The sequence below is a fragment of the Thermobia domestica genome, chromosome 12 (assembly GCF_964235325.1).
Source record: "Thermobia domestica chromosome 12, izTheDome1.hap1.1, whole genome shotgun sequence".
NCBI lineage: Eukaryota > Metazoa > Arthropoda > Insecta > Zygentoma > Lepismatidae > Thermobia > Thermobia domestica.
In genome coordinates, this window is record NC_137465.1 from 10,431,439 (window position 1) to 10,455,654 (window position 24,216).

The 24,216-nt window shown below is 35.3% G+C and overlaps 1 protein-coding gene across 1 annotated transcript in view; it reads left to right on the forward strand.

Annotated features, from left to right (window-relative positions):
• Positions 1–538: 538 nt before the first annotated feature.
• NKCC (sodium potassium chloride cotransporter) overlaps positions 539–24,216 on the forward strand; it is a 154,398-nt gene continuing 130,720 nt past the window's right edge. The window contains exon 1 of the mRNA XM_081733432.1: positions 539–1,130. Within this exon, the coding sequence (XP_081589558.1) occupies positions 786–1,130 (345 nt within the window). The 5' untranslated portion in view covers positions 539–785. The remainder of the gene's footprint in view (positions 1,131–24,216) is intronic.

Genomic DNA, 24,216 nt, shown 5'->3' on the forward strand with positions numbered 1-24,216 from the left:
ACGTTTTCTTTTCAATGTTCTTGCTATGCTTACTATTTTTATTTTTTATTATATTAGTATTTGTTATTATTGACAATGTAACTATGTAGTAGACCGAGTGGCAGACGAGGCACAAGCCTTAACTAAGTCTTGAATAAATTGAAATCGAAATTGAAATTTCTGTCCGCAGTAGAATACGCGTATGAGCATGCAACTGTGGAGACAAAAGTACTCTTTTGTGAAATTACCGTGACATGAATTATGTACCATGAGGGCGTAACTGCAATCGTAATATCCGGAGCAACAACTGCTTAACACTTTATAAACATTATTAAGGTGTCAACAAGCTGAAAACGCATTGGAGTCGACGTAATCATATGTTTTCCTCCCAGCCTTCAAGGCAAAGCGTCTTCTGTTTCCAATTCCCTATATCTTCACAACTACTGCTGCACGCTTAAGTATGACGAATACATTACGTCACGGTAGTTTCAAGACGCCCTCCTGTCAACACAGCAAAGGGGGGTGTTATCTGTCGCTCAACAGCGAACTCTTTGAACCGTCCTTCAAAGTACAACTGATTCACTCGGTATAATAATCATCGGAGTACAAACTTAAAAACCAGTTTTCTCATATGAGCCAACAGGTGCAAATTAGAACACTTGGTTTGCAGCCCGGTACTAGCAGATCAAAAAGAATGAGACAAACTTCGGCGACTGTTCTAATGGTCGAACCTTAATTAGGTGGTAGGCACTGCTTTAGGGCACAACATAATTTGTCAGTTTAGAATTTGAAATCTTAAAGAAACAATGGGTGACGAACTTCGAGAGCGTGTAAGAAAATTGTCGGGTTTTGCCCAAAGATTTCGTGTTAACCGTGTCAATCCTATGGCAGGTGTTCCTGAACATGGTGTCCTGGACAACCAAATTCAGGAGGCTCCAGCGAATATGGAGGATAGACGGAGGACTCCATCGGTGATTTCATCCAGAAGAGGCAGTGATGCTCTGGCCTCCAGAAGAGGCAGCGATGCTATTACTATCACCCAGATGACCAGAGAAGCCTTACCCAGGTTGGATAACTACCGTAATCTAACCTCTGTCCAGGCAGCTCAAAGGCCTACGCTGGAGGAACTCCATGGAGACGAAAGAGATAAGGTAAAAAATGCTAAATTATTTTCCATTATTTATTAAGGCTGTTACTGACGTTTTGTTAAAGTTTTATCTCATTTTCCAAAATGGTGGTAAAATTGTTTCTTTTATTCATCAACGATCTCCCTGATCATTTATCATTAAGTGACAAATTGCTTTTTGCGGATGACCTCAAAATATACGCTAGGATAAAGACCATTCATGACTGTCTCAATTTACAACACGACATGGAAAATATTGCTAACTGGTGTTCCCTTAATAAACTTAATGTAAACGTAAATAAATACAGCATTTTATCGTTTACTAGAAACAAAAATCAAATAGAGTTTAGTTATTAATTAGAGCTTACAAAATAGATTAAATTCAATCAAAGATCTCGGGAGTTACATTCGATACGAAACTGACATTTAATAACCATATAGTGAATATAGTTAATGAATCTTTCAAGATGTTATGTTTCATAATTAGAACTGGAGAGGAATTTAATAATATTATTACACTACAAAAATGTATTATTCTTATCTCCGATAAAAACTGGAATATGCTGTTGCGATCTGGAACTCATCACAACAGCAAAACTGACACTAACTGGAAAAAAGTCCCTTCTAAATTTATCAAATACTTGGCATACAAGAGAACCGAAATCTATCTATCTTATGAAAAACTACCTTAACATTAATAAACAACCTCTGTATCCCTACACTTGAACAAAGACGAAACGTGATAGATTTGATTTTTCTCCATAAAATATTACAAAACGAGTTTAACTGTATGGATCAAATGATCAACACTATATTTTCATGTCCCGATACTTAAAACTCGTGCTGATAACGCTGGCCTGCTCTATTGCAAAAAAGCAAGGACTAACGTATTATTGGAGTCATCTATCTGGAGAATAAGCTCTTCGTATAACAAAATATTTATCGGACACAAAGGAATTGACATATGTAATATGAACTGTAACATGTTTAAGAAAACTATTGTAAATTTATTTTCTAATACACCAACACTGTAATTGGGCTTATGTCTGCTGTGTTGGTAACAAATAAATAAATAAATAAATAAAAGAGTAACTTTAAGATTTTTACAATGCAACTTAGAAGCAGGCCCGTATAGCCAGCACAAAAATATAGGGGAGGGGCGGCTGAAGTTAGGGGGGGCCCAATTCAACCATATTATAGTTCATCATTATATTATAGTTTATTTGCAAGCCTACCGTGAAAATTTTAGGGGAGCAAGCAAAAATTTAGGGGGAACTCGGCCCCCCTAGACCCCCTGGATACGGACCTGCTTAGAAGCAAAACAAAACGTTAGGATCCATAATTTAATATTTTATAAAATATTAACAAGGTAAAAAGAAAATGTAGGCTCGGGCATCTACATCATAAACTTCAACAGGGTGTCTATTGAGTTTCATTTTTAAGTATATTTCCAATATATTCAGTGATTTTTTTAAAAGTTCTTTAGGAATAATCACTCTTGATGATTTCAGGTTTGTAATTGTTTTACCATAAAAAGAATATTTTATTTTTAATAAATTTAGTTAACCTTGATTTTTTGAAATACAATGATTTTTTTTACATTTTTTAAAGGGCTTCCCAACTCCCCTCACAGCCCTCCACTCCACCCAATGCTTTAAATGTCTAATTACAAAATTAATATAACACTTGCTTTGGAAAAATTTAGAATCTCAATGAATACAAAATTGTTTCTAAGACTATTAGAATAATTACAAAAAAAGTATTGTTGACAAATTACCAGTTTCTTGATTTTTCCAATATGTGGATCAAAATTCCAGTATTTTCAGTATCAAAATTAAATTCCAGTATAATTCAAGTATTTCCAGTATTTCCAGTATCAGTAGACACCCTGTTCAAGAGATTTTTCTAGGAGACGCCAATGCAGTAATATGTTGATACTTGAATCCTTCAAAACATATTTTACTAATTTCCTAAAGATTAGAATTAATTGTTTTACAGATCTTCAAGAACTATGAGCATAACATAAAATTTCAAAAGGTTTTGGTCTATTTTACGACGCGTACTTTCAAAAACAGAAAAAAAGAATTAATTTTCATTTTTGATTCCTAACTTTTAACCATCTACATCCTTTGATGGCACTCCATAAAGCAATTCGTGAGATTTTTTTATCCCGGACAGACAAATTAAATTACGGATGGCCAAAACCGGTTTTTATAAAAACCGGAAACCGGTTTCTAGAAAACCCGAAATCCGAAAGACCGACAAGTCGGTTTTCTCCAAACAGATAACCCGTTCGGTGAAAACCGAACCGGTTTTGAAGAAAACCGAAACCGGTTTCGATGAAAAATCGAACCGGTTTTTGAAAATGATCAAAAATCGGTTTCGGTTTTCCTATAAACCGAAAACCGAAAACCGGATTTTGTGCCCACCACTAGTTTAAATACATAAAGGACTTTTGGTAAACCAAGCTCTTAAAAATTGAGAATACTTAAAACAATATGTTTAATATTTTAAAACAAGAAATGTTCAGAAGTTAAGTTTTTTCATCCATTGACACATGTGAAGAAACCGTTACACATGTTGAATAGGAGTAAATACATTCAACTCTATTTAAATTAGTTTATACAACACACGTCAGACCTTCTGAAACACATTTGTACATGTTTTTGTTTTCTTCGTACATGTAAAAGAAAGGAAGCAAGACAAGACAAAACTATACTTTATGAATGTAAACACGCATTGAAATGTACTTTGGAAGGTTGTTTCCCAAAATACTTACAATGGTGCAATAGTCGGAGAACAACGCATGAAACTTACCTTTGTATAAGACTAAAGGTCACTGTTTTAATTCATTTGAAGTAAATTTTAGTTACAAATAATACAATGTGATAAACTTCTACATTACTTAAAGTAGTTCATGCATATTATACGCTGAACAAAATTGATTTCGGACTGCTATTTAATTTTCCAAATTTCTTCAAGCAAATACTGAGGAAAAGTATAGTATCCGCGCTCAAAACATTCCCACTGGGCGAGCTTTGATAACAGTTATTTAAACAAGAGGCGCCATTTGTGAAGGACAGGGAGATAATTGGTCGCCTTAAGTTTGGGAACCACACGCTTTTCTAACAAATTGTTTATGCCAGTGGAGAATCTTGCCCCTCCCACCTCTTCCTGGCAAAACTTGAAATAACGCTACTGATTTAAGGTTATTTTTAACGTCCAAATAGTTTGTATCTAATACGATAGATGGAGCCACCGTCACCAATGTTAACATATACAACAAATAAAATTAAAACAATGAAAAATAAAATGAATAATTCAAAAACAACGCAAAGACGAATACAGTCTGCTTAATGGACGTTACAAAATCTAGGGAATGGTGCATGCCACTTTCACATATTGTTATTAGTTTCATTGTTAGAGGCCACCATTGTTAAATAATCAATCAACTTTATCTGCCAAACTTTCTACCAGAAACTGACCAAACTTGGTACACTCATTTACTTGGAGAAGGAAAAGTGGGAGGGGAGGGAAAAGTAACCTTAAACAAACATTGACAAGTATGGTAGTAACTAATAATAGCTAACTTTCGATCTATTGCGCCGTTTCCCATAAGACTAGATTTGGCATTGTCTTGTCTGCAAAGATGTATTGCAGATACTTTTGTTTCTTTTGAAAGAGCTTGCTCTTATCGCATCTCCAGGGTAGCATTACTGTTGCGTGATAAACATCAAGAATCCTCAATTCTCTTAAAAATGATATGGTGTACAAATTCCATGCTTCACTCATTAAATTGAATTGTCAACATTTGACACAACTTAAAGTCTTAACAAATATTTAAGTTAGCTGAGTTAGTTTCTCTTATTTTTACATTTCTTAAAACTGATAGAAATCTTTCTCCAACTAAAAAATCTAAATAAACGAACATATTTCGAAGAAAAACATAGTTACCATCCTAATTTGAAGAAAACACAAAGCATAAGCACCTTTTGGCATTTAAACACTAACATAGACAATATAGAGTGAAATAGGCAAAATACATTTTGTTTAATTGAAGCAAAGTCCACTCAAATGAACTTCAGCATAGTCAATTTTATCATATCTTCAGTATTAGGAAAAACAAGCATTCGGTCTCTACTTATATTGTTCAGAAATTTACTGGTTGTCTGGGGATAAGGTTCTGATACAGTTGTTTGAGCTTCGTGACGAAGCAAGGTGAATCTTCATCAGTTCTAATTTAATACACAATTCAAACGATTCCACATGACACTCATTTCTTACTGATTTGACGAGCATTTTTTAACATCTGAATACTCTTAACTTGAGCTTTTGAGATAGATCTGTAACCGTGATTTCTGTGCAAGACAAGATACGGGCAACAATCAAGAGGCTAAGCTTGTGATGCAACCGTCTGGAGTAAGAGAAATACGATTCCTTTTGCATACTGAATAGAATTATTTTAAGCATTAGGAATTAGATTTCTTGGCTATCGGCATCTATGGTCATGTTAGATCTTCACTAGAATTAGGATTAGGAATTAGATTTCTTGGCTTTCGGCATCTGGCCATGTTAGACCTTCACTAGAATTAGGATTAGGAATTAGATTTCTTGGCTTTCGGCATCTATGGCCATGTTAGACCGTCACTAGGATTAGGATTAGGAATTAGATTTCTGTGCTTTCGGCATCTATGGCCATATTAGACCGTCACTAGGATTAGGATTAGGAATTAGATCTCTGGGCTTTCGGCATCTATGGCCACATTAGCCAGTCACTAGGATTAGGATTAGGAATTAGATTTCTAGCCTTTCGGCATCTATGGCCATATTAGCCCGTCACTAGGATTAGGATTAGGAATTAGATTTCTGTGCTTTCGGCATCCATGGCCATGTTAGACCGTCACTAGGATTAGGATTAGGAATTAGATTTCTGTGCTTTCGGCATCTATGGCCATGTTAGACCTTCACTAGAATTAGGATTAGGAATTAGATTTCTGTGCTTTCGGCATCTATGACCATGTTAGACCGTCACTAGGATTAGGATTAGGAATTAGATTTCTTTGCTTTCGGCATCCATAGCCATGTTAGACCATCACTAGGATTGGGATTAGGAATTAGATTTCTGGGCTTTCGGCATCTATGGCCATGTTAGCCCGTCAGACATATAAGGGATGACGTCCTTCGGCGATCACAATGCCCGGGAAATTGTGGAGGAAGAAAGCGGTCTTGGATTATTGTTAAGTACCATCCCGGTGTTTGCGTGGTGTAATTGAGAAAAACCCAGGAAACATCTCACTCAGGATGGCTGATCTAAAAAAGCCATTACACCTTTTCGACCGAGTGTCCCCTTTCCCCGAAAATAGAGCTCAGGACCTTTCGCACCAAAGCCGAAAGCGTTAGCGACTATGCTACATGCGGCTACTGATATACTGAGTGATTTCATTGATTTGAGTGAATAATCCCTTGCCGGTGATGCTATTGAATGTATCGTCGAACATTTGAGGTCACTGGCGTGTCAACTATATCTGTATTTTCTAATTTGACCTTTTAAAAAAACAATCGGATGACAAATTGCCTTTCTAGACTCGGAACATGGACTTCCTTCTGTTGAAGAAAAACAACTTATCGAACTGTTTTGTGATTCGGTGTTGTTTCCTGTTTCAGTCTAAGGCTATTTATCCTGAAATTCCCAAAAAGGACCGTAAGACATTTGTTGCCATTTTCTACTAGTTATCTGTGCGACACAACATTTTCCCATATCCAACATGAAAAACAAATACAGGATGTATTTAATGTGAAGCCAGATCTACGTCTGAAATTATTCAGTTTTGTTCCAAACATACGGAAGACGTTTGGAAATCATCAACCATCACATTAGGAGAGTGATGAATTTATATTATTAAGTATAATTGGTAGGATTGTATTTTTGCGAATATCTCCCTTTATAACAGTATTATCATAAATGAAACATTTAGTGTTGCAAAATTGTAATTTACGACTTCACTTTTACATGTAAATATATTTTAAAAATTCATTTTCCATTTCATGGGGGCTCACGGAGAATTAGCAATTCGTACAATGGCTCTGCGACATCAGAATCTTACAGAAAGATTGGGAAAAGCTATTTTGAAGTATGTCAGGCAATATCATCCTGCCGTTATTTACATCCTACAAAATTTCAGCGTTTTCTTTCAATTAGTTTAAGTGATAAAGTTACCGGGGGCGTTTTGAGGATAAATGTTCCATCTTGTAAATTGAAAAGTATTTATGCCCCGTGTTAAATGGTAGCCTGTAATTCACCCACTCCTGTTCCCTTTTAACCTGAAAAGAAAATAAAATTAAATAGATTTTGACACATACTTAATTTACCATGTTCAATAACGAAATGTTATTACCATTATTTGATCTAAGGCAGAGATGGTATGGGTCAATAAAAATTTGACTCTTGACCCACTGAACTACCACCCATTCTGACCCACGACCCACGACCCACCATGAACCACCACCAGTGGCGTATTTACGATTTTGTTTCGGCGGGGCTTTGCTAACTTTCGGGGGGAGCTTTGCTTAAAAATGTGAAAATTCTGCAAGATATTTCATACACTTTACTATAGTAAGTAAAATTTCGCGGGGGGGGGGTGCTTAAGCCCGGAAGCCCCTCCCCTAAATACGCCACTGACCACCACCTTCGTGACTCACTCTGATTCACCACTCACCAAAACCCATCGTCATTAACTCTGACCCAGGATTCACGCCCTCCTGTCCACTGACTAAAGAGTTTACACTTGTAATAAAACAAGGCTGTGAAGTTATCACTAATAGGAGTCTGGATTTCTACGATCAATCGTTCAAGCACCGCTCTGTTGCAATAACAATGGATCTGACCTTTACGATATAAAATGGTGTTTGTCATGGACCAAATTACGATGCATTTCAATTTAATTATTATATATAATTATTTCCTTGTTGAATTACAGATACTTTTCAGTGGAAAATAGGATGAAATTTGAAACTTTCGAATCAAAGTAAAGTAGGCCAACGCAAAACAACAACAACAAAAAAAGTGTAAAATTGGACTGTGTCTGGAAAGCAAGTAATAAGTCCTATTGCTATTATTACAATTACAAATATAAATACCCAAAATTGGCTGAAGTTCTTTTTTCAGTTACGCTCAGGTCGTGAAATAGAAACAAATGAAAAAGGAAGAAAAATGGAGGCTCTGAAAGTAAAAGACAAATTCACCAGTGTTAAGAAGATGATGTCTACACTGGACTGAGCAGAGTGGATCGGTGTGTCAGAATGAGTCATGTTGGGTTGGTGGGTTACAACCTGTTGTCATGGTTCATTTGGCCCACTTGACCCACTACCACTAACCCACTCCATCTCTGATCTAAGGAATAGAGTTGGATACAACACGAGACGTGACAGGGCTCTTCTAATAGAAACAGATACATTTTCCAACACGAGACATTACTTTCACTACACTTTTGGAGAGGCTCGGACTGGCCAGGGAAGGAGTGCAAGAATCTCTGCCGGGGCCCCCTCTCTCTCTCTCTTAATGAATATTGAATAGCATGGAAAGTAACATAAAACACGTCCGTTGTGTTGGAGCATAGTTACTCATTGTAGTTTGTTTTGTTCCCAGAGTTCGGTGGCCCCCCAACATTGAATGTAGTTTTGGGGTCCCATTATTGGGATCAGTGGCGGCGGTTGGACGTTGAAAGTGAGGGGGCAAGACATGATCTGAATATTTGTATATAAATGTTAGTTTTCCTGGTTGTTTCTAACATTTTGTTTGACGAAAGGTTGTATAACTAATAAGATACTATATTTTCAGTTAAAATACCGTATATCGTATATAATAGTTTATTAAGTAAATTGAGAAGAACAACGCAAGTAGATACTAGCCCTTTGTACTCTTAAACAACGAAAGTGTAAGAAGAGATTTGATTCCTTGCTCATGAACATCTTAAAATTCTGTCTGGAAAATTGTGTGATCAGATTATTTAATAAATTTGCATAACAAATAAATAGAAAGGATAATATTAATCATAGTAATGAATAATGATGCTTGTTTTGCAAAAGTTATATTGAAACTGAGGATTAATGAAAAACTTAATATTTAATTCCACACATGCTATTAAATGTATGTTATTACTTTTAGAAAATGAAAGACAGTAAATACTACAAGCATATGCTACGACATTTAAAGCAATATTTGCTTTTGCAACTTCTTGAAATATGTTCGTTGCCATTAGGTGCAGATTTCACTTTCTTGGAACACATCAAAACACAACAATACTTACAATCCACACTTCAGTTATACAAAATAAACTTAAAACCTAGAATTATGTTCAATTTACTAAATTTTATTGTATATACACTCGTACATCCTTAAACACAACACTTCACTCGTATATTACACTACAAAACAATGGAAAAGGTAGAAGTTGTTTCTTATCACGCTCTTTTTAATCGATATTCCTTACTTTAGAAAGAAGAAAAGACATTTTAGGAACTGTCAATTTTTGTGCAATTAAAGAATAACTTGTGAAATAGGCCCTACTGTTTTGCATAATATTCTTTCGATTAGCTTCAAAGCGGCTCACTAACATATCGAGCCCTTGTAAGAAGAAATGAAAGTATGCTGAAATTGTGCTCCAATAGGTTATTTTTTCGGGTTATTTTCTGTGGCGATTAAAACGCAATTACTGTAGCTTTCTTTACTCCACGAGAAGACAACCAATACGTATTCACGCAACAGCAAATATTATATGGCAGCATTTTTTCCTATTAATCAGTAACACATACAAAATCGTTACATTTCCAAATGAAACTATATACATTAATTGGTTACTTAAAAAAAGTGCGGGGGCAACTGCCCCCCTTTGCCCCCCCTAATCGCCGCCCATGATTGGGATAACACAAACAGTATTGCAAACTCCTGCTTGAGGTCCTTTGTTTGTGGTCTACTATAAATATATTTCAACAATATGAAGAATGGGGAACCAGCATATTGTCTAAATGGTATTGCGGTCTCATGAATGCCGAAATGAGACTGATTTTTATAAAATCCTGCTGGACCCTCTGTTAGTCGTTTGACAAGTTATTGCAACACCATAAAGAAACAGAACAGATCTTTATCCTGGGGCCCCATTACGACGCGTAAATGAAGCTGACAGCTTTATGAAGAAAAGCCATTCTCCATCGTAAAGGTTTTACAAGACTCCGTTAAATTTCGAATTCTTCTTCTTCTACCATAATAATAATAATAATAATAATAATAATAATAATAATAATAATAATAATAATAATAATAATAATAATAATAATAATAATAATAATAATAATAATAATAATAATAATATGTTGCCCTAAATGAGACTCCTGCCGGAGCCCTATACCCCCCAGTCCGAGACTCCTTTTGGAGACGAGACAACCTGAACACATGTCCCGTAGGAAAACGAAATAATAGGTCATGTAAGTATTCTTGGTAAGACTTGGTCAATCATTGAAAATGTAAGCATTGGGCTATTTCGCAAAATCTCCCAACAACCCACTTGAACAATCTCGGCTTGTTCTTTTAACACGTAGATTTCTTGTGTTTCCGCCTGTTATCACAACCACTTGATTCAAGGAGCCAATTATGTGTTTACTTAGCGAAAGTGAAGTGAGTGATTGAGAAAAGTAAATAAAACTTTAGATTTCCCCATTACATGGTTCAATCACATGCTTTCTCTTCTCTGTTATTGTGTTTTCGAGAGTTTGGCATTTATTCGTTCAATACACCGGAAAATAATCACTTTCGCTTCAGTCAATAATAATTTTAAAAAAAGTTTAATTGTTGAAGTCAGTTTGCCACAACGCCAACACTCCAACAATTATCTCCAAGAACGACTACTACGTCGAAACAGGTCTGTACTTGGTGAGATGGCGAAATGTAAAGTAAAAAGTAAATATCAAACATAAACACCTCTGGTATTCTATATTCAAGAAGTCAGGATAATAAGTACACTAAAATTGTACGGGGGTGATTCGGAAAGTAGTGTCTCCGAGGTGATACCTTTATTTGTTTGACAGGTGGCACTGATACAGGTATCAATGGAAACTTTGCAATGTCAGCCACATATGGTGGATCATTTTTCAACATAGTCCCCATTATGGGCAACATACTTGCGTCAACGCGAAACAAGATTTTTCATGCCGTCGGCGAAGAATTGTGGTGGCTGCTGGCGACACTATTGCCGAACTGCTGTCAAAAACATTTTGCCAGCAGATTGGACAACTTTCAATTTTTTGGCGGGGGCAGGACGAGTGGCGGTACTCCATCGACTGCGATTCGTTATCGGGTGGTAATGGTGTATCCACGATTCGTCGCCGGCGACTCGTGGGCGCACAACTTTCCACAGTCAGAAGTTCAATGACCACTGTTTCAGCAACCGGACGTCACCACTAGATGCTATGGATTGCTCCATTACTCTGGAACGAGAAGATATAGGAAGTGTAAGTGCTGTTGAGTTTAACGTCCCGTTCAGCAGCGAGGCTATATAAGACGTGGACCTACTGATTAACGTGGAATCCGAACCACATGAGCTCCCGCCGGGAAGGTGAAACAAGTGATATTCTATAGCTTAAACGTCAATGCATTAATGATACACAAGTCAGAATGTTTGCAGTACTATTAGCCAAGTAGTGGGCTTGGGGGCATGGCTTTGTGAATCAAACTCGTATTTCTAATTTGCTTCATTCTTTCCTAACTCATGTAAATTAGTTGTGCATACATTATATGCTCCGCTGAAACCAATGTTGATCAATTTTGTACAGTTTTAGTGAGCACTCGAGAAGGGCATAAAGTGGTCAGATTCAGAATCGCGTAAACAAGCCACGGAGAAGTAATCATCGACAAACCACTTCAAATCACTTCGAAATTCAAACTCCCTTAATCAATCCTGAGAGAACTTTCTACTCTCAGAGTGCTCGCTAATGGGAAGGTCATAGAATGGTCAGATTCGGAATGACATGTGTAACATGAAGGAAATATGATGAGAGTTCAATAAAGTTCAATTGGAAGTTAAAAAGGAGTTAAATAGTTGTCGACAATGGAATAGAACTTAGTAGTCATAGAAAATAGTAAGAAACGCTATCTAATTTCTTAAACGTTCCTAGACCCCTCATTGTCCAAGGACATGACGAAGACAGATGCCCCCTAAGTATTAAGAGGTATGGTCTAGACAAGGTTTACGTGGCTTTAGTCTGATGTTTAAACACAATATCAGAGATCAAGACAAATAGTAACTCTAATAAAAGCTTGAAATAAATGAGCGGGACTAGTGGGAGATTCTCGACAAAGAGGAAGAAGAACATTGTGCAGACTTGACAGACGTGTGAGAATTCTCAAACACATATGAAAAGATTAACGATTACATTTGAAGTGCAAAAGGTAAAGTGTTCCTGGATGCTTTTCAATTGGAGTAAACAAACGAGTTATACGTTTCCTAATGATATATAGGTTACGAGGGTATTTCCAATCTTTCCCGGTCTGCCACTGAAATGTGCGAATGGCAATAAGCCGTTAATGGCATATAGTGTCACGTATGAAAGAAATAATATATAAGTTCACTTGTGTAACTATGACAGCAATGTGACCACCACTAATACTTTCGTACTAGATCTAGTACCTTTTATAATATTTTAGTGTTCTAGTACGTTCACCAACAAATCTAATAATTTCCTCCTCTTCTTTTCTCATAAATACATTCGGGAGAGAAAAAGCAATCTCATGGAATTTGTCCATGTACGAAAATTTCACTGTTCCTGCCAACTTTTTCTTCTTTTTTTCAACAATGGTATTTACAAGAGCGGCAGTGGGACATAGGTGCCGTCCGGTCGCCTCCTCCAACGAGAAGGAATTCTGACACTGGTTAGCTGTTTTTCGCTTGATAATTCATAGGACTCAGGAAACGAAATGATAAACTTAGTGTTTCTTTATGAATCGCGGCAAATGCTTTTGGGGCAAATGTTAGGGTAGAGGAAAGAAAATGAACCACACAGCACTATTTACAATGTGGAAAGATGAGATGTCACCAGCAACAAGAATACGAAGAAACGGCACGGCAGATACCATCTATAGACGGTCCTTGGCCGGGAAGAGAACGGGAATACCATAGAGTTATAAAACTCTATGGGAAGTATTGAAATATCTGAAAATAAAATGCCTTATTTGTTTTTGTGAAAGTGCTTTGCACGGTTTGTATCGAATTTTGACTCTAGAAAAATAAAGTTGGGGTTCTTTCAAGAATGTGGGGTCACTCCCCTACCCACAGGGAAGAGGGAGCTGCAGAAAAACCTTTTAATAATATATTAATATGATTAGGGTGAAAGGGGAACAGATAAAATTTTAGTACTTTTTTCCCAGATCTAGTACTTTTTCTGCATAGGTTAGTATGAAATACTTTTGCTGGGTGGTCACACTGTATAACGTCAGTTCGTTGGAGGCAGCCTTCCAGTCGGTCGTTGTGCACTTAGCTCTCATAGTGCATGGTATGATCCAGTCTACACAGCTGTTGTTGTCAAGGCTTAGGCTCAAGACTGAGTGATAAATCTCCTTTTCAAAACAACTTAGAGAAGAACGAAAATCGTTAATCTACGTTAGAGCTAATAAATGCTACAACTACAAATCAATTAGGGTTGCTAACTCTGGTAAATAAAAAACCGGAACCCCCAAAATTCCCTACCCTAACAGCACAATTACATAGCAGGCATATGCCTATCATGTTCTCTCAGGTACATGGGAATGTGTCCAGTATGTGCCTTATATACTTCTGAGAAAGAAATCACATGGATGGCAAGTGAGTCACAGTCTATGTCCACCCCTAGGCACATGCCTGACATGTACCTGGGGAACGTGCCTAGTATGTTCTAGGTATGTTCCCCATACCGTAAGCGTCCATGAACCACAAAATTACTCCCCCAAAATATGTTAAATCGTCTATATGCGTAAAGTCTTTACATTAAGGTGAGTCTAAACAACACTTTAAACAAGTAAATAAAATTTAGGGCTACACTAGGGCGCGAACGGCCCCTAGAACAGGAAATAAGACATACAGTACTGGCACAATTATTATGGATTTTTTGGAAAAAACATAATTTTTCTACAAAAACGACATTTAAGCAAACAAATAATAATGCAAATCAATTTTATTCACAAATAGTGAGTACGTCAATAGTAAACAACTATTTTAATATTTAGTTTGTTCACCCTTTGCATTGACAAGTGCTTTAACACGTCTGGGTGTTCCAGTGATCAACTTCCTGCACAATTCCCTGATTCTACCTGAATGAATACATACTTTGATAAGACGTTGTATGAGCTCTGCTTTGGTCGTTACGGAAACTTATTTCATCTTTCAATACAGACCATAAACTCTCAATCGGATTCATATCCGGGGAATTTCCAGACCATGAGAGCACTTCTACACCATTTTCTTCAAACCAGGTCTTCACTGACCTTGCCGTATGACACGGAGCAGAGTCCTGTTGAAAAATCCAAGGTCTATCGTCAAACCAGTCCCTTGTTTGAGGTAGCAAACGTCTTTGTAGTACTTCTTTGTACTTATACTGGTCCATGGTGCCATCAACAATCTCCAAACGAATTGTTCTATGCACAGAAATGGCTCCCCAGACCATGACCTTCTGAGGGAATTTTACAATCTTCTTTAACCATTCCGGTGTAAATTGCTCACCTGATTGCCTTCTTACAGTCTGCACACGGTCGTTAAGCACTGCAACGATAGACTCGTCACAGAACACAATCTGCAACAATACAGGCCACAAAATAAGGCGTTGAACAGCTGATGAAAGTGATGGGAGCAATTGAATAACGAGTAAGCTTAATGACGTGAAAGTCTGCAAGGCTTAAAATTGGAAGTTAAGTTTAATATTTTGCATAATTTTAATTATTTGTGTTATTAACGTTTTTACATGAATATTTTAAACTCTTTCCTTCTCCCCTTGCTCAGATGTCCAGTCAACGTGAGCCTCTGCCCAGGCCTTGCGAGCCTGTTTCATCTTATCAGTAAGGCGAGGCTTTTTTTCTGGGACGATATGCTTTTAGTCCACCTTCCAATAGTCTCTTATTTACTGTTCTGCGAGCAATGGTAGTGCCCTCTGCTTCAAGTTAGTTGGAAATCATTCTGCAAGATGCTCTTCTGTTGTTAATTGCCATTTTAATTATTTTTCTGTCCACTCTCGGTGTTGTTTTCTTAGCTCTACCACATTTTCCAAACCTATTTGATGCCAAACTGTGGCCATATTCCAATTTCTTCTTGATATTACTGACGGTTTGAGTTGAAACTTTAAGTTTCTTCCCTATTTCTTTCTGTTTTAAGGTGGTTTCTTTCAATAAAACACTAATCTGTCCAACTTTGAGAGAACTCAAATCACGAACTTTGCCCATGTCTGCTCAATTGCATAAACACATTAGAAAATCTGGGAAAAAAAAGTTGGTATTAAACTTGAATGCACAAGCACACAAAACTAAAGTGATAACATGCAAATGGCAGGCGGACAATGCAATAAACACACATTTCTCCACGCAAATGCCAGACTATTACTGAGCTCTGTCCAGACAATGCAGTGATTGTGTCAGGGTTGTCAGACATTTTCTCTCTGTATTGCCAGACACTCCCGTATAAGACTGTAAAACCAACCTAAAATAACTAATAAATATTTGTTTGGTACTGGTGTGGTAAAGTAAATAAAATATTAATTAATAAAATTGTTTGCAAGACATTTTTGCACAAAAGTTTTGTCTTTATCAAAAATCCATAATAATTGTGCCAGTACTGTAGATGTTAATAAAATAATTATGTTTTTTTAGTCACGAATAATAAATAATTATTTTTGTCAGGAAATCTTAAAGAAAATAAGTGAAATTTCAAAGAAAATTAGTCTTATGTAGATAGGTTCTGCGTACAAGGGCTTAAACTAGTTATGCAAAAGGTATATTCCGGGTCCGGTAAAGAATTTGGTCCGGGACAGTGATTATTGGTTAAACATAATAAAACTACCTGGAATATAATTTATGCACAAAAAGCAAATAATAATAATAATAATAATAATAATAATAATAATAATAATAATAATAATAATAATAATAATAATAAGAAGAAGAAGAAGAAGAAGAAGAAGAAGAGGAAGAAGAAGAAGCTGGAAACCAAAATTTGCCGGTTTTTTCATGCCTCAAAAACACTAGCTGCAACATAATTTCTTTTGGCTTTGTAGCTGGCCCCCCCTCAAAAACGACGGGCCCCCTACATAAACCTGCTGGCTACACCCCTGTATATACCTAAAGGACGTACCTAGAACATGACAGATATATGTCACAAATGACGACATAAAAACAAATGACTGTTAGAATGCGAAAGTGAGCCAAGTATATAAATGCTATATTTGTGGTACATAGTTGCAAATATCAATTAGGTCTAACAAATACCTAAAACTGTAGGTAGCTGAAGTATATACTTAGCACATGAATATCATATGTGCCAAGTGTCGGGTACCTAAAAAGTAGCTGGGACACCTAAATGACACATGCCTAGCACATCTTTTGCTGTTAGGGAATGATATAGGTCTGACCCATCCATAGGAAGGAACAAAAGTGTATTAGCATCTGTATTCTGCATATCCTTAGTACATTTACTAACTTTAATAGATATATTGTGCTATAAATGAGAAACTGAAATCGGCATTGATCATTTTTTGGATTTACCAGTAACTGACACTTCTTTTAAATTCGAAACAGATGAAAAAAAGTATATTAATCTTCACGTAACAATTTTGGATTTTGAAAATGAAATTTATTCTTTAAACGTATGCTTCAACTGCAAGAAATTGTGATGGCCGCGGTGGCTCAGTGGTAGAGTGTTCATCTCTGGTGCATGGAGTCCTTGGTTCGGTCCCATCTCACTCCAAGTGAACTTTGTGATGGACAAACACTGTCTGCGTGGGTTTTCTCGGGATTCTCCCGTTTCTTCCCACTTTCTTCATTCCACCATTTCATTCATTTCTCATCACCATTGTCTCCTTTCGCCGAGTCGGTATAATCGTAGGACGTAAAACAAAGATTTCATTTTACAGGATATTGCTTTAAGAATTCCTTTTTCACTTTCAATAAATATATAAAATTCCTTACAAGTAAATTTCAAATTTTCCCTGATACAGTCCCTGTCATCTCTTTAAAATTATCTAAACAAATGAATAAAATATATTAATCGTTGATAGGTGGTGAAAGGTGACAGTTTTCTATTTACAGAATGAAATTTACATTTTGAATCTATACTTCGAACTAGATGAAAATTACTTCGAACTAGATACAAATTTGAAAAAAAAAAGGTCATAAAGGGGCTGGTAAGAAGTTTGTACCGATCACCGGCTTTAATCAAAATAATAGCAATATTTCCGACCAGGCCGATGAAAAACCGGCCAGTTGGCACGCCTAAAATCAATGCTGGTGTGTATGGAAGTTATTAACAAATAAAACTGTCAACTCTGGCTTTTGGTCAATCTAGAATCGTCACTTTCATAAAACGCCTTCCTGGATAACGAAAAAGGGTGTCAATCGTTATTGGGACATTTCATGTCAAATCAACAAGTCATCAGACTTGACCATCTTAGATTTTTGTAAAAATTGGTGCACAGCTTTATTACAGTGGGAGATGAAAACATCCCAAATATTACTCGAAAAGTGGATAATTGTCTAAATTCAAATGAATACATCAAGCAACAAATGAAGTTGAATATAAATTGGTTTGATGCTGCAGGTAAATAGCTATAGGCAAATGGTTATCGATCTGAACCCAGATATTCACATGGTAAATATCTTGCAATATTTGGTTTATGTTGAATTTTGAATCGGATCCCATTGAGTGCCCACAATGCAACTTTGTGATGTTTTAATGCACATACGAGACTACAGTCTGGACAATTTTGAACAAATTCAGAGGGACATTTCTGTGCGAAATTCAAAATTCAAATTTGAATTTGAATTTTTGAGGTGTTATTTTTTATTGTACAGGCTTTTTCAATATAATGCAACCTGTAGGGCAATTTTTAAGCTTACAATGGTGTTTGTTCCATGTCTCTAGTTCACATATTAACCATTTTATGACAATTTTTAATAATCACTGTAACTGAAAAACTGCCCATTTTTGAAATTTTTGAACACCCTGTATAGGGACACTTTCAAGAAGAGAGGGCTAATATTTGGGATTTTTTCATCTCTCACTGTAATAAAGCTGTACACCAATTTTTATAAAAATCTGAGATTGTCAGGTCAGATTTTGTCATTTTATTGGTTGATTTCACATGGAATGTCCCTCCTGTTAGTAAATGCTGCGACCATAAGATTAGTATTGTTACGTACAGAGTGTCATTAACAAGTAAGTGTCATGATTCTAGTTTAGCGTCAAGCCAGAATCACCAATTCTTCAAAATAACTTTCAAGACAACAAAAACGGTTCCAAACGTTCGTGTAACCATAATGTGGTTAGCACTGATGTACGGAGAGTTATTAAGAAATAAATGTGGTAATCCTGGCTTGACGTCTTGCTACAATGACTACCTTTCCAACATAGAGGAAAAAAAAGGTGCTAAGGTTAGTGTTACGTTAGAGCATGTTAGTGCCACAAGCACAACGGTACTGCTGCTGCGTACAGAAAGTTATTAACAAATTAAAGTGGTGATTTTGGCTTAACTTTGTTTCTTAAAATTAAATTAGTCAGTTTTTCATAATCATTTATAGAAGAACAAGAAGGGTGTCAATCGTTAATGCTGGTTAGTGCTACAATCACGTCAGTGATCATATGTACCAAATTTCACATAAGTAAATCCCCACGCTAAGCGGGTTTGCATATCCAGGCTCCTAACTATGAAAATATTTACGATCACTCCAACCCCAATCATTTCACAGATTCATCCTGTTGTATATAAGTTATTAGGACGTAAAATTGAATGTAATTTATACGAAAAACCCTTTTATGCATTGCAAGACCTGTAACGTCCAAATATTCACCACAAACTTAAAGTTGTATCGACATAAACAAACAAAAAAAAAAAGTGTGGAGCACGAAACCACTTTACACAAAAGTCAAAAGAGGTCATTGAAGACATAGCACCTGGTCGAGCGGTTTGTGTCACTAGTCTATCAATCAGAAGTTTCTGTGTTCAAACCCTGTAGAAAATATTCGTTTTTTTTTTTTCTGAAAAGTGTGTTCCTATTTTCATCAGAGAACTGAGAACATTTCTTTGAATAAATCTTTGGAAACTACTTTTCTCTCAAATTCGGTTAGAAGCGAACATTATATGAATTGCTAATCTAAAATCCACAGCTGAGAACAAAATATTAAGTATGTTCAATATGTCATTATTATCATTTGATTTGTAATTAAAAACTAATTATAAGCATTGACGATTTCAGAAGATTCTCCCCGGTAATGGTCAAGATATGAATGAGAAAAAAACTGATAAAACATTATTAGTCTACTTTGAGCATGATCGAAAATAACTTATGGCCATGAAGGGGAAATTTATGTCGACAGGGTCTCAAATTCTCCGACGGGTCATGACCTGAAATTATCATTGTTTGAAAGGTTTCCTTAACAAATAGAATATTATATTTATTTCTCGTTCTACGTTTTGAAATGGAAAAATCATAATTTTAAATAGAATTATAATACGATAAGCATAAAGATTTATACAACTAATGAAGTAAATATCCTTGTGTAAGTTATCGATTTCTATTCGGATTAAAACTCGAATACTCATTTGCATTACACTTTAAAGTAATTCCTCTCTATATATATATTTCCTACTGGAAAGCATGTTTAACTCCAATTACTTAATCAATATTTTTAATAATATATTTTTATTGTAATACTCTTACTATTCAATGTTGTATGCACTTAATTTCTCAAAGCAAAACCTCACAAATGTATAATTGACTAGTAAATATTATCAAATAAATTATCATTTAGTTTACGTAAATATTGCATCGCCTGATTTGAAACTTCGTATTTTAAATAATAATAATAATAATAATAATAATAATAATAATAATAATAATAATAATAATAGTAATAAAATCATAGCCATATCTTTATCAGAATTTCAGGCTTAGTCAATAAATGAATTCAACATAGTCTCTATTCGAAGCTCTATTTAATCGAATCAGATAGAAATACGAAGAGGAACTTCGAGAACAGGTAAAAAAAAATGTCACTTTGGTGGGTTTGGAAGTAACTTTTAAGTTGTTTTTTTTTTTTTTTTTTTTTTTTTACAGACAAATGCCTTGGACACTTTTTTCTTTTCTTTAAGTTAACTGATTCACCGAACGTATCTGACATATGAGTAACTTTTCTCTATTTTCTACTCGGTTATACACGTTTTTCCATTAACCTTGAACGACAAGAATACGAACACAAAAACATCCACATAGGTATGACAGTTAAAATTCCTAACTACCCCCACGGGGAATCGAACCCGGGACCACATACACCTCAGGCACACGTGCTAGCCACTAGACCAGCGGGAAGAGCAAATGAAATGTATTTTGTAGTGTCTGAAGTTTATAGCTATTTCACCCTGTTGTAGTATGTCTATTGATTTTTTAATGTTTACCGTATTCGTTACTTTGAGGAATGATATATATTATTGATATAGGCTTTATTACATATTCGGCCATAAATATTATATAAATTATCAGAATTATTCATGATCTTCCATGGAAATTCACTGGTGCATGCACAGTAGACAGACAGTGTAATTGGAAGATGAGTTCAACAGAGATTATATATTCCGCCGATTATATTTTATTTAATAACTATTTAGAAGAGATAACGAAAACGAGTCTACATAATGAAGATGGAATTTCCGTAGAAGATAGAATGGTGAGGTGTATACGGTTTGGGGTTGATATGGTTGTTGTTGCAGAATCTAAAAAGAAAATTAATAAGATGTAGAAAACTTGAGAAAGGCTTGTGAAGAATATGGGATGAAAATAAATGTTAGAAAGACAAAATCCATGGTGATTGAAACGAAGCGATCGGTGTGAAATATAGAAGTAGGAGCGGGAAAAAACAAGTGATTAGTTTTCGATATCTGAGTACTATTACTAGTGATGATATGACATGCGAACGTGAAATAAAAGCAAGGCTAGAAATGGCGAAAAGAGCCTTTAGGATGGAGGAAATAGTATTTTGAGGGGACCACGAATAGAGTTGTAAAGAAAAAGACTCATAAAAGGCTTCGTTTACTGTATTTTACTGTATTTATAGGACATAAACATGGACGAAACTGTAGAAACTGTTAAGAAGGAACTGTATCATGACGGATGTGCTAGAGGGTATGGTGGCAGGGAAGAGAGGGAGAGGACGAATTAGACTATATAGAAACAGAATTAGGCTATTGGCGATATCAAAACAGAAAAATCGTATGTGAAGATGGAGAGGTTAACAGAGGATCGTGGAGCATGGCAGCTTCTCAGCTGCGGTAAGTGACCCGCTGGTAATGGCGGAATACTTCTGATATAATGATACTGATTATGCATAGTAGGAACAGAAATATCCACTTTACTGTCATTGCTAATACGAATCACAATGCAAATTTCTACAGGTTGTCAAAATACCTCGCTCTAAAAGCTGTAGAAAACTATATGTTACTATGCGAGGGAAAATCATAGGTCGAGCAACAATTAGACAAATTGCCATTCAGATAGCTAGGGGTATGAGCTGTGACGAGAAAACAGTGAAGAAATTGATTTAGCGGTATGAAGAAGGTAGTGAATATTTCACATCTTGGCCAAGAAGTAGGAGACCAATAATAATAATAATAATAATAATAATAATAATAATAATAATAATAATAATAATAATAATAATAATAATAATAATAATAATAATCCCAGGAATTTATATTTATTTCCAGCAAGACTTTTGCATACCCCCCTAATATGTTTTTGTAAAACGGCAATTATAAAATTGTCAAGCTGAATTTGAAAGTCATAATAAGTAGTGCTTTATTTATTTATTGCACAATTCTTTTATGCCAGTAGCTTTCGCCACCTTACTCGCTCTTCATGCTTACTCAGGAGGAAGCTGCGGGTCCCTAGGTTGGGAACTACTGCTTTCCACCAAGGAATTCAGACATCCTGTTAGAAATTTGTGTTCTGACCAACATCAGAAAGTTGTGTTCTTCTGTTTCTACTGCGCATACACCAGTGAATTTCCATCGAATATCATGAATAATTCTGATAATTTATATATTTATGGCCAAATATGTAATAAAACCTATATCAATAATATATATCATTCCTCAAAGTAACGAATACGGTAAACATTAAAAAATCAATAGACATACTACAACAGGGTGAAATAGCTATAAACTTCAGACACTACAAAATACATTTCATTTGCTCTTCCCGCTGGTCTAGTGGCTAGCACGTGTGCCTGAGGTGTATGTGGTCCCGGGTTCGATTCCCCGTGGGGGTAGTTAGGAATTTTAACTGTCATACCTATGTGGATGTTTTTGTGTTCGTATTCTTGTCGTTCAAGGTTAATGGAAAAACGTGTATAACCGAGTAGAAAATAGAGAAAAGTTACTCATATGTCAGATACGTTCGGTGAATCAGTTAACTTAAAGAAAAGAAAAAAGTGTCCAAGGCATTTGTCTGTAAAAAAAAAAAAAAAAAAAAAAAAAAAAACTTAAAAGTTACTTCCAAACCCACCAAAGTGACATTTTTTTTTACCTGTTCTCGAAGTTCCTCTTCGTATTTCTATCTGATTCGATTAAATAGAGCTTCGAATAGAGACTATGTTGAATTCATTTATTGACTAAGCCTGAAATTCTGATAAAGATATGGCTATGATTTTATTACTATTATTATTATTATTATTATTATTATTATTTAAAATACGAAGTTTCAAATCAGGCGATGCAATATTTACGTAAACTAAATGATAATTTATTTGATAATATTTACTAGTCAATTATACATTTGTGAGGTTTTGCTTTGAGAAATTAAGTGCATACAACATTGAATAGTAAGAGTATTACAATAAAAATATATTATTAAAAATATTGATTAAGTAATTGGAGTTAAACATGCTTTCCAGTAGGAAATATATATATAGAGAGGAATTACTTTAAAGTGTAATGCAAACGAGTATTCGAGTTTTAATCCGAATAGAAATCGATAACTTACACAAGGATATTTACTTCATTAGTTGTATAAATCTTTATGCTTATCGTATTATAATTCTATTTAAAATTATGATTTTTCCATTTCAAAACGTAGAACGAGAAATAAATATAATATTCTATTTGTTAAGGAAATCTTTCAAACAATGATAATTTCAGGTCATGACCCGTCGGAGAATTTGAGACCCTGTCGACATAAATTTCCCCTTCATGGCAATAAGTTATCTTCGATCATGCTCAAATGGACTAATAATGTTTTATCAGTTTTTTCTCATTCATATATTGACCATTACCGGGGGAGAATCTTCTGAAATTGTCAATGCTTATAATTAGTTTTTCACTACAAATCAAAGGATAATAATGACATATTGAACATACTTAATATTTTGTTCTCAGCTGTGGATGTTAGATTTTCAATTCATATAATGTTCGCTTCTAATCGAATTTGAGAGAAAAGTAGTTTCCAAAGATTTATTCAAAGAAATGTTCTCAGTTCTCTGATGAAAATAGGAACACACTTTTCAGAAAAAAAAAACGAATATTTTCTACAGGGTTTGAACACAGAAACTTCTGATTAATAGACTAGTGACACAAACCGCTCGACCAGTTGTTATGTCTTCAATGACCTCTTTTGACTTTTGTGTAAAGTGGTTTCGTGCTCCACACTTTTTTTTTGTTTGTTTGTTTATGTCGATACAACTATAAGTTTGTGGTGAATATTTGGACGTTACAGATCTTGCAATGCATAAAAGGGTTTTTCGTATAAATTACATTCAATTTTACGTCCTAATAACTTATATACAACAGGTTGAATCTGTGAAATGATTGGGGTTGGAGTGATCGTAAATATTTTCATAGTT